At 39.7% G+C, this 19056-nt stretch overlaps 1 protein-coding gene across 1 annotated transcript in view; it reads right to left on the reverse strand.

Moving 5' to 3' along the window:
* LOC124805294 (protein unc-13 homolog B) overlaps positions 1–19056 on the reverse strand; it is a 473759-nt gene that overhangs the window by 99453 nt on the left and 355250 nt on the right. Inside the window, exons 17-18 of the mRNA XM_047265806.1 lie at positions 17406–17563; positions 16672–16799 (exon numbers count right to left, since the gene is read on the reverse strand). Coding sequence (XP_047121762.1) covers positions 16672–16799; positions 17406–17563 — 286 coding nt within the window. The remainder of the gene's footprint in view (positions 1–16671; positions 16800–17405; positions 17564–19056) is intronic.

Below are 19056 nucleotides of genomic sequence, written 5' to 3' on the forward strand. Positions count from 1 at the left end.
AAAATGATTTGGTTAAAGGTAAGAAGAGCCAAACATCTGAACTCAAAAAAGCTATGCAAGAAGTGTTCAATGTGCATATTAGTGTTGCAGAGATCCTCCAACTGCTGTCACAATGACAGAGGAAATGGGAAGTCCCTTCAAGGGCTGAAAGAAAGAGATTGCCAGTCATGGTGACCCTGATGAGGACATGCTATTCTAATACATGATAAATGTGGATAGAAGATGATTAATGAACAACACATTTTTGTGACATACAAAATATGCAAGATTCTATCAATAACTGAGAATTTATGAAACTGGGGTAAAGTTGTTGCTGAAATAACAAAAAATTTACAGTTATGAAAACTTCAGAATCTGAAGTGACAAAACTGTCAAGGACATGTAACACAATCATCAGAAATGCAGCTTGTGTTCCAAACGAAAAGTGTTTCAGCTGTGGTGCCAGTGGTCATATGTCAAGCCACTGCAACCAATAGAGTGTGGGAAAGAGATGAGTCAGTTGGAGTAAGTTTGGGCATATCTCAAATGAATGCATGAAAAAAAAGAAGAATAATCAAAAGATGACAATGAATGTAAATGATAACTTACATGCATGTCTGAAACAACAGACACTGTTGATGGTCCACAGCTGTATGAAATATTTTCAGAATTAATTTGCTGACTGCCAAATTCCTTTACATCAGATGTATCAGGGATAGACCTCCCCCCATCCCCCCTTCCCCCCCCCCCCCCCCCCCCCCCCCACCGCCACCAACAGTGACATGAAAATCTCAGTCAGACCAGAACTCAAACCTGGATTTTCCATTTCTCGCAATCAGCAACCTTAACCACTTTGGCTACCTATTCACGCTTGCTCTCCTAACCAACCCAAATCTTCATATGTCGCATTTCCACTAAGTTCGTCACCTAATGCTCACAACATGTAACACTGTCTACATCCTTCTCTTGTAGTCCGCTAAATCCTTCACCTAATGCTTGTAACAAAGGTGACCGCTTGTGGTAAGCAAGAAATCTGGGTTCGAGTCCAGGTCTAGCACAGATTTTCATAAATCACAATTGGGTAGCAGATCAATACCTAACAGATGTAAATTTAAAAATGTCCAAACACGTAGCAGTCAGGTGAATGCACTCACTGACTGTCAAAGCAAACTTAATTTATTACACCAAGATATTTATGAGCTACTGGATACTTCAAGACTGCAAGACAGAATTGTGACCCTGTCAGAATCTGAGAAAAACACTGCCTATTTTACAGGTACCATTAAAACAGACGATGTTGAAATTGAAACATGCTACTTAAGTTGTTTCTGGAGAAGCAATGAATTTATTCATGTTGTTGTTGTTGTTGTGGTCTTCAGTCCTGAGACTGGTTTGATGCAGCTCTCCATGCCACTCTATCCTGTGCAAGCTTCTTCATCTCCCAGTACTTACTGCAACCTACATCCTTCTCAATCTGCTTAGTGCATTCATCGCTTGGTCTCCCTCTATGATTTTTACCCTTCACGCTGCCCTCCAATGCTAAATTTGTGATCCCTTGATGCCTCAGAACATGTCCTACCAACCGATCCCTTCTTCTAGTCAAGTTGTGCCACAAACTTCTCTTCTCCCCAATCCTATTCAATACCTCCTCATTAGTTATGTGATCTACCCATCTAATCTTCAGCATTCTTCTGTAGCACCACATTTTGAAAGCTCCTATTCTCTTCTTGTCCATGTTTCACTTCCATACATGGCCACACTCCCTACAAATACTTTCAGAAACGACTTCCTGACATTTAAATCAATACTCTATGTTAACAAATTTCTCTTCTTCAGAAACGCTTTCCTTGTCATTGCCAGTCTACATTTTATATCCACTGTACTTCGACCATCATCAGTTATTTTGCTCTCCAAATAGCAAAACTCCTTTACTTCTTTAAGTGTCTCATTTCCTAATCCAATTCCCTCAGCATCAACCGACTTAATTTGACTACATTCCATTATCCTCGTTTTATTTTTGTTGATGTTCATCTTATACCCTCCGTTCAAGACACTGTCCATTCCATTCAACAGCTCTTCCAAGTCCTTTGCTGTCTCTGATAGAATTACAATGTCATCGGCGAACCCCCAAGTTTTTATTTCTTCTCCATGGATTTTAATACCTACTCCGAATTTTTCTTTTGTTTCCTTTACTGTTTGCTCAATATACAGATTGAATAGCATCAGAGAGAGGCTAAAACCCTGTCTCACTCCCTTCCCAACCACTGCTCCCCTTTCATGTCCCTTGACTCTTATAACTGCCATCTGCTTTCTGTACAAATTGTAAATAGCCTTTTGCTCCCTGTATTTTACCCCTGCTACCTTCAGAATTTGAAAGAGGGTATTCCAGTCAACATTGTCAAAAGCTTTCTCTAAGTCTACAAATGATAGAAACATAGGTTTGCCTTTCCTTAGTCTTTCTTCTAAGATAAGTCGTAGGGTCAGTATTGCCTCACGTGTTGCAACATTTCTATGGAATCCAAACTGATCTTCCCCGGTGTCGGCTTCTACCATTCGTCTGTAAAGAATTCGCGTTAGTATTTTGCAGCTGTGACTTATTAAACTGATAGTTCGGTAATTTTTACATCTGTCAACACCTGCTTTCTCTGGGATTTAGTCATAGAAACCAGATAAGATCTTCTTGATCAAACTGAAGCTTTAGTACAAAGTGCTGGAGTCACTACAGGAAGCCAGAAATTGACGTTGGTTTCAGGAGTTACCATATAGTAAATGAATGAGAATTAGATTTTGAAAACTCAGTTAGTGTTAAAAAAGAAACATATTGAATATTTAGTGACAAATTACAGTTCACAGATACAAAGTACACCAATGTCAGCATGAAAGTTGCTGGGAAAAAAAGAAAACACAATACAGCAGACTCCAAACATTCTCACCATGACAGAAACAAATTTTTAAGTCAAGTCCATATGTGGCTTGGCCAAGGAATTATTGAGCCACATTCATCAGAATATGCTAACAACACTGTCACTATAAGAAATAAAAATGGCAAGCATCGAATTTGTATTGACAACCGAGAATGATCTGGGGTTACATCAGACTTTATTGGAAAGAGTATTGAGAGAGGTGAGGGAACTTGTAAATCACAAAATGGATTGAAAATGACTGAGTGCCCAAATAGCTGATAACGTAGCAAAAATAAATGACAAGATAATAAAAACAAAAAATAAACTGAGTGGTGAGACAGCAGAAGTATATAACAAGGTAATGAATGGACTACATGACTTATTAACACAATCTGAAGATGAATTAAAGGGGAAATTAACAAATGCATGTGAGAAAACAGACAATGTGACAGATAAATTAAATAATATATTTGACAGAATAATCAATACAGAAATCAAGTACCTAGCAGTATACAGAACAATGGGTCAGAAAGTAAAACAGAACTGCATGTTGAACAGAATGATACTTTATCACATGTTAGGAACCTTCAATATATCTGATATGTGTAGGATAAAATATGAAGTAGATAATTTATGTAATTATTATGTAGAAGTTGAAAACAAAGTTTTGATCAAAGTAGAGAATGAAGATTAGGATGTAAGGGATTATGGAAATTTAAAAGAATTCCCCCCCCCCCCCCCCCCCCCCCGTCTACCCCCTCTCCCAGAAGACAGAGAAAATGATGTAGCTGTTTTAGTGAAGCTGTCAGAAGTAGCTGGATTTCCAAAAGGAGAGCTGAAAGCTATTTAAAATCTACTATGTCTATGGAATCAGTGAGGCAAAGACTAGCCAAATTTTGTAAACAGCTGGATCTCAACTGGTGGGAGAAATATTTGAGTAAAATTTGTAATGTGTTTAAATATAAGTGGAAGATGGCACACACACACACACACACACACACACACACACACACACACAATGGCAGTAGAACAGTAAAACTAAAGAATACAGATTTGTCTATGAAGAAAAATTTTTGGCTGGGTGAACCACTGAATATATTGTGCTGTGTCTTGTGCTAGAAACTGGGTTGCAATATACAGTAAAATCTTATAGTTATATTACATTTGATCATGATAGGGTGTAGTACATAATGTAGATCAGTAAAGATGTACATCCTAAAGCGAATCATATTCTTTATGAGTTATTTGCTTGGTGATACATGGCTCCAAGCCATGTAGATTATTTTCAGTTTTTCATTCTTCTGTGCTGCATCATCTCTTCAGCTTTTCTATTCATCTGTCACAATTATCTTATTAAATCAGTGCCACCCTTTCTGTGCTAAGATATGATGATGATTATCAGAAACATACAACTTATACACATAAGAAATTACTATTCATTGACACAAAATACATCTTCCTATATATGGTGGTGTGTCAGTATATGCAAATGGTAAGTTCAGTGCCTAGAAAATTCATGTAAAAAATTTCTGTGTGGACTTGGATCTAGAATTGGCTGCTTTGGAGTTGCCAGATGCTAACTTAATTGCTGTTTCTGTGTACCACTCCTGAAACGGCAATTTTTAAAATTTCATCAGCAAATTGGAAAGCTGTCTGTGTTATCTAGTGTGCCTTGGAACAAAAACTGCCTTATGTGGAGACATCAGCATCCATATCGGCGAAGGTAGTGACAAAGATAGAGCTTGTATGAACTTATTAAGCAGCTATGGACCATTTGTGCACCGCCGCCGTCAGTGCCAGCCAGTTTGCCATGGCATACGGAGCTCCATCGCAGTCTTTAACACTGGTAGCATGCCGCGACAGCGTGGACGTGAACCGTATGTACAGTTGACGGACTTTGAGCGAGGGCGTATAGTGGGCATGCGGGAGGCCGGGTGGACGTACCGCCGAATTGCTCAACACGTGGGGCATGAGGTCTCCACAGTACATCGATGTCGCCAGTGGTCGGCGGAAGGCGCACGTGCCCGTCGACCTGGGACCGGACTGCAGCGACGCACGGATGCACGCCAAGACCGTAGGATCCTTCGCAGTGCCGTAGGGGACCGCACCGCCACTTCCCAGCAAATTAGGGACACTGTTGCTCCTGGGGTATCGGCGAGGACCATTCGCAACCGTCTCCATGAAGCTGGGCTACGGTCCCGCACACCGTTAGGCCGTCTTCCGCTCACGCCCCAACATCGTGCAGCCCGCCTCCAGTGGTGTCGCGACAGGCGTGAATGGAGGGACGAATGGAGACGTGTCGTCTTCAGCGATGAGAGTCGCTTCTGCCTTGGTGCCAATGATGGTCGTATGCGTGTTTGGCGCCGTGCAGGTGAGCGCCACAATCAGGACTGCATACGACCGAGGCACACAGGGCCAACACCCGGCATCATGGTGTGGGGAGCGATCTCCTACACTCGCCGTACACCACTGGTGATCGTCGAGGGGACACTGAATAGTGCACGGTACATCCAAACCGTCATCGAACCCATCGTTCTACCATTCCTAGACCGGAAAGGGAACTTGCTGTTCCAACAGGACAATGCACGTCCGCATGTATCCCGTGCCACCCAACGTGCTCTAGAAGATGTAAGTCAACTACCCTGGCCAGCAAGATCTCCGGATCTGTCCCCCATTGAGCATGTTTGGGACTGGATGAAGCGTCGTCTCACGCGGTCTGCACGTCCAGCACGAACGCTGGTCCAACTGAGGCGCCAGGTGGAAATGGCATGGCAAGCCGTTCCACAGGACTACATCCAGCATCTCTACGATCCTCTCCATGGGAGAATAGCAGCCTGCATTGCTGCGAAAGGTGGATATACACTGTACTAGTGCCGACATTGTGCATGCTCTGTTGCCTGTGTCTATGTGCCTGTGGTTCTGTCAGTGTGATCATGTGATGTATCTGACCCCAGGAAGTGTCAATAAAGTTTCCCCTTTCTGGGACAATGAATTTACAGTGTTCTTATTTCAATTTCCAGGAGTGTACTTGAGACTACGAAGTAAGTGTCATTGTCCCTATGCTTGCAGAGAACAGTGCAGTAACAATGAAGCTATGGACAACATCATTAAGTAGCTGAAAAATTCTCAGCTGGGATTCAAATTACATCTTCAGAAGTAGGGTAATTTCAATGAAAAATTTAGGTGATTTCAAATCTGCAGTGTCTTCTACAGATTGGTATCAAATGTATGAAGAACTTCCACAAAAATGATACATTCTGTTCCATGTTCCAGACTCTTCAAGCTAAATATGACAATAATTTTTCATTAAAACTCAAGGGACATCCAACTGCCAAATAAAAAGACATATAGGAAACTGTCAAAGTAAAGAGTGGGTATACCTCCAGATCAGCTAAAATAAAATGCATTGTACAACTACTAAATGATAAAGTCAAAGCCACTGAGGTTATTGGCATCAAGGACAGGCTATACTTAAATTATTTACAGGCCAAAAGGATGCACAGAAAATAAGTAGAGTAAGCAAAATTAAAGCAGCTCACATCCTTGCGAGGCAGCATGGGATCTGGTTAATGAACATAGGCAAAAGTCTCTTTTTGCTCAAATTCTTGCAATCCAGTTGAATTTACTGAATATACACTCCTGGAAATGGAAAAAAGAACACATTGACACCGGTGTGTCAGACCCACCATACTTGCTCCGGACACTGCGAGAGGGCTGTACAAGCAATGATCACACGCACGGCACAGCGGACACCAGGAACCGCGGTGTTGGCCGTCGAATGGCGCTAGCTGCGCAGCATTTGTGCACCGCCGCCGTCAGTGTCAGCCAGTTTGCCGTGGCATACGGAGCTCCATCGCAGTCTTTAACACTGGTAGCATGCCGCGACAGCGTGGACGTGAACCGTATGTGCAGTTGACGGACTTTGAGCGAGGGCGTATAGTGGGCATGCGGGAGGCCGGGTGGACATACCGCCGAATTGCTCAACACGTGGGGCGTGAGGTCTCCACAGTACATCGATGTTGTCGCCAGTGGTCGGCGGAAGGTGCACGTGCCCGTCGACCTGGGACCGGACTGCAGCGACGCACGGATGCACACCAAGACCGTAGGATCCTACGCAGTGCCGTAGGGGACCGCACCGCCACTTCCCAGCAAATTAGGGACACTGTTGCTCCTGGGGTATCGGCGAGGACCATTCGCAACCGTCTCCATGAAGCTGGGCTACGGTCCCGCACACCGTTAGGCTGTCTTCCGCTCACGCCCCAACATCGTGCAGCCCGCCTCCAGTGGTGTCGCGACAGGCGTGAATGGAGGGACGAATGGAGACGTGTCGTCTTCAGCGATGAGAGTCGCTTCTGCCTTGGTGCCAATGATGGTTGTATCCGTGTTTGGCGCCGTGCAGGTGAGCGCCACAATCAGGACTGCATACGACCGAGGCACACAGGGCCAACACCCTGCATCATGGTGTGGGGAGTGATCTCCTACACTGGCCGTACACCACTGGTGATCGTCGAGGGGACACTGAATAGTGCACGGTACATCCAAACCGTCATCGAACCCATCGTTCTACCATTCCTAGACCGGCAAGGGAACTTGCTGTTCCAACAGGACAATGCACGTCCGAATGTATCCCGTGCCACCCAACGTGCTCTAGAAGGTGTAAGTCAACTACCCTGGCCAGCAAGATCTCCGGATCTGTCCCCCATTGAGCATGTTTAGGACTGGATGAAGCGTCGTCTCACGCGGTCTGCACGTCCAGCACGAACGCTGGTCCAACTGAGGTGCCAGGTGGAAATGGCATGGCAAGCCGTTCCACAGGACTACATCCAGCATCTCTACGATCGTCTCCATGGGAGAATAGCAGCCTGCATTGCTGCGAAAGGTGGATATACACTGTACTAGTGCCGACATTGTTCATGCTCTGTTGCCTGTGTCTATGTGCCTGTGGTTCTGTCAGTGTGATCATGTGATGTATCTGACCCCAGGAATGTGTCAATAAAGTTTCCCCTTCCTGGGACAATGAATTCACGGTGTTCTTATTTCAATTTCCAGGAGTGTATTACAAATATAGAGGAAAGTGCAATAGGTGAAATTCTTGACTTCAGAACACATCCTGCTGTTGCTATGTAGTTTGAAAATAAATGCAGCATGGTAATGTGGAAGAGAGTGTACCCAAAAGACAATAAAAATAGTAAACAGCTACAAATAATCAGGGAAGCCTGATATTTACAGGATGTAATAAATAAATAAATGCCTTGATACCTGGGAATTTACAGACTTCCAGAAAGTAGCACACACAGTACCAATTTACAAAAAATGTAATCCACATGGAGTGTTGAGCTACAGGCCTATATCTACAGGACCAGTGATGGAGTCCATAACAAAAGATCAGCTATTGAATTTTTTTCAAGGAAATATCCTCTTTTATGATACACAGCACAGCTTTCAGAAGAAAAAGTCAACTATGACAGCAGTACTTGAATTACAAATATAAGTCAGGGTCTTGAATACAAGGAGTCGACAGCACAGGAATTCTCTGACCTTGGTATGACATTTGATTGTATCCTACATACGGCCCTTCTCAGCAATCTAAAATCATATGGTATCGGGGGAGTTGTTCTACAAATTCAAATCCTACCTAAATAACAGATGACGTGACTGTACAAGTGCATGGAGCAGACTCAGGTGAAACGGCTTCAAACATGGTGTGCCACAGGGATCTGTAATGTGGCCCCTGTTGTTCTTAATTTTTGTTAATGACATAGACTCCAAAGGGCACACCTTGCAGTTTACTGACGACACAACTTTGTTCACAAAAGAGGAGAATGTATTTCATGCTGTTCAACAAGCAGAAGTCCTATTCAGTGAGGCCATGGACTGGTTCATGATGAACAAGATGAAAATTAATGAAGACAAAATACAGAGGAGAATATGCAGCCTAAGTGATACTGGAGCACTGGGTGACACAATAGTTGTTAAGCTTCTGGGCTTTTTCACTGACACCAAATCAACTTGGCAACAGCACATTAAAAAATGTACGTTCCAAACTCCAAGGGTTCTACATCTCTTGAGGAAACTAAAAAATGTTATATAACAATAGTACCTACTAACAGTACACTTTGCAATGTTCCATGGTCACATTACTTGTGGACTGTTACTGTGGGGCCATTCTGCAGGGTGCAAAAATGTGCTTTTATTACATAACAAAGGAGTGAGGATCAGTACCTCAAGGGAAAAAAATGCACCGCACACAATTTTTTACACGTTAAGAGGTTTACTCAGTTGGCTTATTCACACAAAGTTAAATCATGAGATGTACAGGAAGAGGAATGAACTTCATCAACACAGCACTCACTATGAAGGCGGTATAGACAGGCCAAGATATTGATCAACTAAGATGCAGAACAGTTCCGCAATGGTGGCTCTAAAATTATTTAATGGTCTATTTAACGAGATTCAGTCATTTCCTGTAAAACAATTTAGAACTAAAATTTTGTTTGTACTAAAAGAGCAACCTTTGTCCAAAATAGAAGACTCCTTCTCTGGTGATAGAACAGTGTCTACCTGAGCTGCAAATCAGTGCTAAGAAAGACAGCAGCAACTCTACTGTTTTACACACACACACACACACACACACACACACATAGTAATCCACAACCATATTTTCCTTCCAAAATGAGAGAGTTACATACCAGAATATGAATACTGTGTCTACTTGGGAGGAGATTAAGATTATGACAATAACAATGATGATATACTGTTTGCTTTAAGATAAGGTTTTGAAAGAGGTTTGCTTTAAGATAATATTTTGAAAGAGGGTGTTTATGATGATGATAATGAAAACATACAGGTTACTTGAACATATGAACATACCATTTCCAGAAGATTGATAACAATAAAAATTTTGGCGATAATAATGATACATAGTTAGCTTTGAGGTAATATTTCGAAGTTGATAAGTTGATGAAACTGATGATGTGTATGTTACTTTGAGATAAAGTTTTGGAAGTTGATAACCAGGCATAGTATGTAGTATACTTTAGGTAGTTAATTTTGTGATTAACTAATATCTGTATGTATGCATTGAATTTTCTTATTAGTTTGCCCCTGAATACAGACAATGGTAATTTAATAATCATACTGCTATACCACACAGATATTGAATTGGTAGGGTTAATATTGCTAGAACTGTAGAGCTGTATTGCTTCATGCAATCACTATGGTGATTACAGATAAATGAAATACATTCAATGAAAAGTAATTTTATTAATAAACATTGCTTTATATGTTATATTATGTGGATGGCATAATTTACTATCTTGATGACATATGTGTTACTACCTATGTATTTGCAGTCAGCACATAGAGGGATGATACACAAAATTGCAATCTAAAGAACCAATTCTGTATACTACTATTGCGTAACATCTTACAAGAATGTCTATTACTGATATAGGGAACGTCAGATTGCAAATATGTTGATGTAAAAAGTGAGCATCCTCACTCAGTATACAAGCTGCTCATCAGTCCTGACAATGTACCATTGTAGTATACAGTCACTGTTTAAGTATGGAATAATTTTTTGGCGGAATTCCACAAATTCTACAAAAACATTTAAAATACAGAAAAAGATTATCAGGATGATAAAAATACCTAAATGCAAGCATTCCTGTAGACCACTTTTTAAAACTCTCAAAATATTGCTGATACCTTGCTTGTATATATATGAAACACTAATTTTCACAAAAGGGAGCATCTTAAAAAAGGAAAATCTCTTCAGACACAACTATGATATACACACATATGAAACTCGGCAGAAGATGAACCTACACATGAACACAGTAAATACAAACTTATGCAAAAGACGAGAGTATTATGCTGGAGCTATGTTATACAACCATTTGCCTTCTTACCTAAAATCCATACCAACATTAAATGCATTTAAAATAAAGTTAAAACAGTTCTTGCTTGATCACTGCTTCTATTATTTGTCTTATTTATTTATTTATTTACTCGTTCGGCATCACATAGGCATAGTTTACAATATTCTTATCACTATATACTAAAAAAGAAAACAATATAATTCTACACTATATTAGATATGTTTTTGAGCCACTCTATGGCTGAGTCACTGAGTCTATGTATGTCCATGAGTTCACCACCATAGCCATACACTTTGCACACGAGTAGATGGTCCATTGTCTGTATTTCACCGCACTCACATACAGCGCTGTCTGCCAGGCCCCACTTGTTCATCAGATGTTTACATCACCCAACACTCGTTCTGACCCGGTTTAGAGCTGTCCACACTCTTCTTGGTAGGTTGAAGCCATCAATCTTCTTGTTCGGATCGTGTACTAAATTTTTGTTCTTAAATTCACTTGCTGACCATACTTCATTCCAGGCCGTTCTCGGCTCAAAGGCTTGTAGTTCTTCACTGATTTTCCAGAAGGGTGATCTGGATTTAAGCCTGTTTGTCGGTGTCAGATCTTGGTGGATAGGGAGGTCCGGGTTGTCTATAATTTTCCTGTGGGTTTTTAGGGCTAACTGTGACCGCCTGATTTCTGGAGGCTCTATGTTCGCTAGTACAGGAAGCCATGCACAGGGGGTGGCCCTGAGTGTTCCCGAGATTATTCGCATTGAATTGTCTGAATTTATGGAACATCATAATAAGTAAACCTCATTTACCAAATTTTACTAATTGTCAATTCATAATATGGTTTATGTTGTACTTATCATGTCATCTAATTTAAAAATGCTAGTATCACATGAAGAAGCAATGTAGTACATCATCCTACATTATTATGCATTTTCATTATGTAAACGATGTAGTTAAAATTACTATTATATTGTAAATTAATGATGTTTACCACTGTCCTATACCACACGTACAAACAATGTACTAAAATGATTGTTGGACAAATAAATAAATAATAAATAATACATAAAGTTTTGAATAGATGTACAGAAGTGTGATGTTGATGGTTTATGGATACTATGAGGGTTGCCCAGAAAGTAATGCACCACACTTTTTTCTTCAACAGTTCTTTATTGAACATAATGAGAATTACACACATGAAAGAATTGTTTTATATACACACCCTATTTTTTCACATAATCTCTATCCCATTCTATGGTCTTCCTCAAGCTGAAACAAGGGCGTGTATGCCCTGTCGGTACCAATCCTTGTCCTGGTGGCAAAGCCAGTGCTTCACTGTGTAAATCACCTCCTCACTATCTTCAAAATGTCTTCCACAAATGGCATCCCTTAATGGCCCAAGTAAGTGGAAGTCCATGGAGGCTAGATAAGGTGTCAGGTGTGACAACCATGGATGATCTCCCCGACTACTGAAAATTGTGGAGCTCCACCGAACCTCCTCCTAATGAGCTCACCCTCTGTGCCCAGTGACTAACTGTATGTCTGTTGACAGCAGATACTCCCTAGACTTTGCACAAGCATTTGTGAATATTCCCCACAGTTTCTTTCTCTGCAGTGAGAAATTCAATAACGGCATGGTATTTGTAACCTACAACACCTACACACACCATCTTGAAACTGTCCTGCAGCTACACTGTCTGTCAGATGTGAAGGAAACTTGGCATGCTCACTCAGGAGACTTCAGATAATACATACCTAATGTTCCACATTCATAGCACTGTTTTTGAATGAGGGAAAAAATGTGGTTCATTACTTTCTGAAAAACCTTCATAGTTATAATGATGATTAGTTTTAATTATGTTGAAGATACTGGTATGTAAATGATGTTATGTGGAAAAGATTTTTTTCTGTGTGTAAAGTACAAACAGTAGTTTGGTTGTCTGTATCTGAGGACACTAAGTTCTGCTGAATCTGGTGCAGCCTGATGGAATAAAAAGGAACCAAGTTAATGTCATACTTCATTAAATTATCTGAATAATTTTGCAAGTGACTCAGTAAACCAATCTGGCAATCAGAGATTAATCATATAATAGTGAATGTAAGTTTAATGTGACCTGCATAATTTAATATTTTTTTCTGGACCCTGTAAGTCATTGTTATTACTTCATAATAAATAAGATTGGATTTCTAAGATTAAAATAAACGTTTTGCTATGAATCAGCTAAGTCTTGACTGAGTTTTCTTTAGGCATTTTATTAGTATATTTGTGTTGTAAATGAACATAGTAGTTTATCAAAATTATTTTAATGACTTTAGTAGGTCATTTACATAGGCCAAAAACAAGAGTTGACAGAGTTCAGAATGTTCCATGACATAACATTTCTAAATTAGGATTTCAGAAAAAAGATTTTTTTTTTAATCTTAGGTTTCTCAGGAAAAAAGATTTTCATTTATTATGGGTCATTTCTCAACTTATACTCATTTGAGATGTCATTCAGCAGAAAAACACTTATGCCTATAAAATTTTTGTCTAGGAAGTTTCTGTTACTGTCATTTATGATTAACAAGTCCTGGCAGGAGTCACCTAGTTTAAATTACAAACATGTTGGGGAATGTGATATATAAACTCATGAGATGTTTATATTATAGAAATCTACTTATTACCATGTAAAGCCCCTTTCATGAAACTGGTGGTTGCAATACTCTATCATATGGACTTCATGAGACACCAAACATTTTTGAGATCCATCATGATCCATTAGCACTGAACACCACCCACACTCATTGTGATTGTTTGCAGCTGGGTCCAAAAAAAGCCACATCTTGCTTGATGGCATTTCAGTTGTGCTCATTAGGATGGAGGCCAATTGAACTTGGGCGGTGAGGAGGGGGGGGTGGGGAGGGGGGAAGGAGGGGTAGCGGCACATGAGCTCCCGAATTTGTGTGCAGTGTTTGTCAAATCAGTCTGGCACAATTGGGAGAGAGGGGGGATGGGGGGGGGCGGTGGATAACAGCGTGGAGTATTGCCCATCTGGTGGTAGAGGTCATCTGTGTCAAACTATGGGTAAAGAAACAGATATTTCCAGTAACATTCAATGACAAAAGCATCAGGAGCCCTGTTCATTGAATGAAAACATCAATCACATGAGAATATCTTTCCCACCTACATGAATGGTGCCCTATCCCAAATGGGGCACATCGCTACATTGCCTAATGTGGTTTTGGCATGTATCACTGTGTAACTGGTAAAGAAAAACTGGACTGTGGCCTGTTTAACTGCTACTACAAATTATGATAGTAGATAGTGACTGCTGTCATGAGAACATTGTTGCCCACAGCATTTGACCCTGTACTGAGGTACTCACAGTACTCACTTGTAGCAACAATATGAAAAGCCAAGCATCTTCATGAAACATGCTGATATTATGTGACTTGCTGATCCTGAGCTGAAATACCATGATGATGAAGCTCTGAAAATATCCCACACATGACACACTGAGCTGTTTTATTTGCTGAGGCAACAGAATGCTTTCTCTCCGATGCAGGAGATATTTATAATTGAATTGCCCTCAAATTTTTCCTCTTATCAAACAAGACATTGCCTATCAATATCTTTGATAAAAATTAATATGTTCTTACTAATTAAAGTTATGTATCAGCCATAATACATCATAAAATTCTGAATTATGATACTCTAAAAACTTTTGTGCCACTTGATAATAGTTGATCAACTTACTGATGAATCACTATAAGTCTTATGTACCAGTTAGATAATATTTGTAGCTGACAATTGAAATGTATAGCAAAATGTAATAATTCCCACATTCTAATCTCTCTAGTTTTGGTGTATGCTACAACATGAATTCATGAAAATTTGTCTCTTAGAAACTGAAACAAGTTGAATCATTGACTACACAGAAAGACTCAATACAACTCAGTAACAGTACAATAGATGAACAATTACAGGAATCTCAGTACATGGAGTTCAAGTCTCCATTGTGTATATGCATTACAATATTTTGCTTTCTTTTCTGTGTGCGTTGATATCAATACACAAACCTGTTTGTAGTTACTTCAAGCACAACGGAAACAGCATATCACAAGGTGTTAATCAGAAAAGCAGCAGCATTATCATTCATAGTTAAGTCCCTCTCTTACTGCCTTACATAGATAGACAAAGGAAAAGTGACAGTACATAACAATTATAGCAGAATTAAAGTTAAAATTACTATTCTCTTGTAGACACTGTATAGCATTCAATTTGTACTGGGATTCACTAAGTACATACTTATGTGAATATTTTTAGTGACTTCAGCAAACATGAAACACAACTTCATTAAAGTGTACAATGCTTATAAATTATTCCAAATACATCATACAATCATGTTAAAAAATACAAGAGTTGCCGAATAAGTAATGCAACACATTTTTTTCTGAAAGTAGGTCAGTTTTATTCAAGATTTGAATAAACCATATTATTCCCCATGATTTTGGCTAGAAAACCTTATTTTTCAACATATTCTCCATTCAATGTGATGGCCTTAAGCCACCTTACTGGGACGGGCTGTGTCACCGTATGATTAAATTCAACAAATTAAAAAACAAAGTCAGCTTAATGCACCTTCTATAAACCTTAAAAATGCTTTGTGTATGTCTAATAATGTGCTAAACTATTTGCTGTAACTTAATGTATACCACTTGTCAATATATTTAATCATTCTGCAGCTATCAAAGTGATAGATGCCTCACCCCGTATCAAAGTCACGCAGATCAAACACAGATCTCCGAATCACTACTAACAATTTAGGCCTAATGTGACACGATCTACTGGCAGAGACTGCAGACAACTTCTTGCCGAATCGATAATCGCCCCGTCACCCGCGTACTGCTTCCTTTGGAGTACACCCTTCATGGGGCCAAACAGATGGAAGTCAGAAGTTGTGAAATCTGGGCTGTAAGGTAGATGAGGAAGAACAGTCTAATGAAATTCTGTGAGATCCCATCAGGTGTGCAGACTTGGGTGAGGTCTTGCACTGTCACGGTAAAGGAGAAGTTTGTTTACATTTTTGTGGCATTGAACAATTGAAGTCATTTCTTCAATTTCCTGAGGGTAGCCCAATACACTTCAGAGTATATCATTGTACTATGAGGGATGACTTCAAAGTGAATGACCTCTTCAGAGTCACAGAAGACTATTGCCATGACTTTACCGACTGAGAGTGCAGCTCTGAACTTTTCCTTTGGAGGAGAGGTGGTATGGCACCACTCCATCAATTTCTGTTTTGTTTCTTTTTGAAGCAACGAACCCACGTTCCATCACCTTGATGATGTTTAACAGTCTCGTAATGTGAAAGCAATTCTGTACAGATGGTCTTTCATTGCTCTTTATGGTCTTCTGTTAGGCAATGAGCAACCCAGCGGTCACACACCTCAACAGGTGGATGTGTGTGTCAGTACTACCAAAAGAGATGTTTAGTTGAGCTGCAAACTGTTTTGATTGTGATATACTGACCACCATGAAAGAGGGTGCATACAGCGCATTTCAACATTACGGGAGTCACTGTCGTGTGGCTGGCTGACACGTGGGAGATCGCACAAGTCTGCGCGACCCTATAGTGGCGGTGAGACTCCTTGCTTGACGAGGGCCTATAAATATTTGTGATGCTCTGGTTTTCCACCAAAACAAACTCATTAGCAGCTCTCTAATTGGAATTAACCTCCATTACAAACATCATTCTGTGGGCTACACATAGTGCCACCACCTACCAGAACACGATTCCACGATGTCCCTCAGTAAATTCCACATTTTTTTCAATCGAAATTAGCAGAGAAGAAAAACCTTGTTGCTTTACTTATAGAACAGCTCTTGTAAATACCAGATGATACGGGCAAAAGAAGAAAGAGAGAACTTACACTTTTGTCTGTCATTGGAGGAAGCACAACAGTCTTCTCAAGTATTCTCATAACTATTTTCCACAGCTCTTTCAACAGTCTCTTTAGAACTGTTTTTTCACATGATTCAGCGTACAGTGATAGTGATCCTAAATTGTGAGCAGATAAAGTGATTAAAACATATGCAGATAAAATACTTAAATTCACTAGTGATGAAATAATCGAGAAGCGAAAGAACCGAGTGAATTTTTCCGTATAAGTTTTGCTTGTGGTATATCGTAGAGCAAAAGCTGATATATAAATGTAGACACAATTTCTATTTATCTAACTGAAACGATTCACAACATATAGCACCACAGCAAGAAAAGTGACACAAGTTACGAAATGGCATCTTCTATTTATGTCACTGAAAAACAGGTGTGAAGTGCCTCAATATGCACAAAAATACAACATAATTTACTGCCAACATTGCTTACTTGAAATTTAAAGGAAGCTTATACTATTTCAGTATAACTTTTATAGAATTAATTCTTTAGGTATAGTTTCCTCAAGTATTGTATTTTTTATTTGTCTCACTGTTCTTGTAAGCAAGCGATATGTTTCTTTCAAACTTACAAAAATTAATATTAAAATTTTAGTTGAACACATGTAGGATGTTTCAGTAACCAATTCTATTATAAAAGTCGTGGTGTTAAACAAATGAATTTATCAAAACATCTCAATCAGGAGTAAAAGAAGCAGCCAACATAAATTACCGTCAAGCAAATCCATAAGTGGTCTCAACACTTCATCTGCTTCTGCTGCCACAGCATGTCTCTGAGATGGCTGATTCAGTGTAACCTGCCCTCCTCCTTTGATAGCTAAAAGTAAGTCTCCTAGTTCTTTCACACTTGCTGTTATACGAGGCTCCAGGCTGCCAAGAAAGACAATAAATTCACAGAATCAACATATCTGTTATCTGTATCTGAAGAGAATAACACGTTAATATTTTTCACTCTACTAAAATGCAAAAGTAATATTTTAACTGCATTTAACGTAACATATTGGACTTACTATTACACATAAAATGCAGTAGAAGAATATTCTAAATAATGGAAAAATGAATACAGCAAAACATTAATATATTGTTTACAGTGGGATAAGAAAAAAAGCACCTTATGCACGACATTTACAAATATCAATGTTCACATTACTTATTGTTATAATCAATGTTTTGAATGAGTGCTGTCAAATTATGACATGAATTTAAAAAAAATGGCTTCTCCATCAGTGCACTTTTGTTGCAGTGTGCATAAGCAGTTGTAAATTATACAGTCTGGAATAGATCAGCCTATTATGGTCTTGGTCACCTATCATTTCCCTCAATGCTCCCCTTTATTTGCAGTTAAAGGCAGATTTTATACAAAATGTGAGATGAATAAACCAACAAATGTGATTAGATGCTAGCTGGTTTTTACAATGATGATAATGACAAGGAACATAACACTGAAAATACTGACAAATTTTTAGAAGAAATATGTGGACAAAATTAGCATGGACCCAGAGCATCGTACAGCCATCCTAGTCAGTGATTACAATGCCCAATTAGGGAAGGAGCACAAGTTTAGAGATGCTGAGAGAGAATACCCAGCCCATGTACCAACCAACAGGAATGGAGAGAATCTAGACTAGAGGGACTCTCTAAGGTTTTAAACTTGATAATGAATAAAATGGCCTTCAAGCATTTGCAAAGGAAGCAAAAGATGGGACATCACTCAACCACCTCTTGGGAGAATTACAGACAGACCATGTAGCCAGCTGGAGGAAATATATAGACAGACCCAGAATGTAAAAGTGTTAGCCTAAGGGATGCAAATTTAGATTCAGACCACTACCTCTCAAAATAAAACCAACATTTCAACCCAAGACCACTAAGAAAACCAAATCATTCAAGCTTATTAACTTTGATTTACAGAAACTTTCAAATTGTCATCACTTGACACAGGAATTGGAAGCACTGGAATGTAAAACTGAGACTAACAGAGGGATGACCTAATGAAGTTACAACTCCATTGTTACAGCTCCATTGCTAAAATACAAGAAACATGCCTGGTGGACAACAACCTGTGATGAAGCAGTGATATGGACAGTGATGAAGTGGTGATGTGGAGAGAGACAGAATGGCTGAAAAAGAACTAGAAAAAGACATATGACAACAAGGATAAGTTCTTAGAACAACAGAAATCAGCTGTCAGGACCATCAGACAAGTACAACTGAAGCCGCAAATGACCAATTAACACAGTTGGATGAAGTCTTCAAGAAGACCAATACCAGTACCAGAAATTTCTTAAGAAGCTTTAAAAACCCTGGTCATTATAGCCACCAACTTTGCATTTAAGAGGACCAGACAGAAAGAGAGCTGACTA

This window comes from Schistocerca piceifrons, chromosome 7, assembly GCF_021461385.2.
Source record: "Schistocerca piceifrons isolate TAMUIC-IGC-003096 chromosome 7, iqSchPice1.1, whole genome shotgun sequence".
NCBI classification, from domain to species: Eukaryota; Metazoa; Arthropoda; class Insecta; order Orthoptera; family Acrididae; genus Schistocerca; species Schistocerca piceifrons.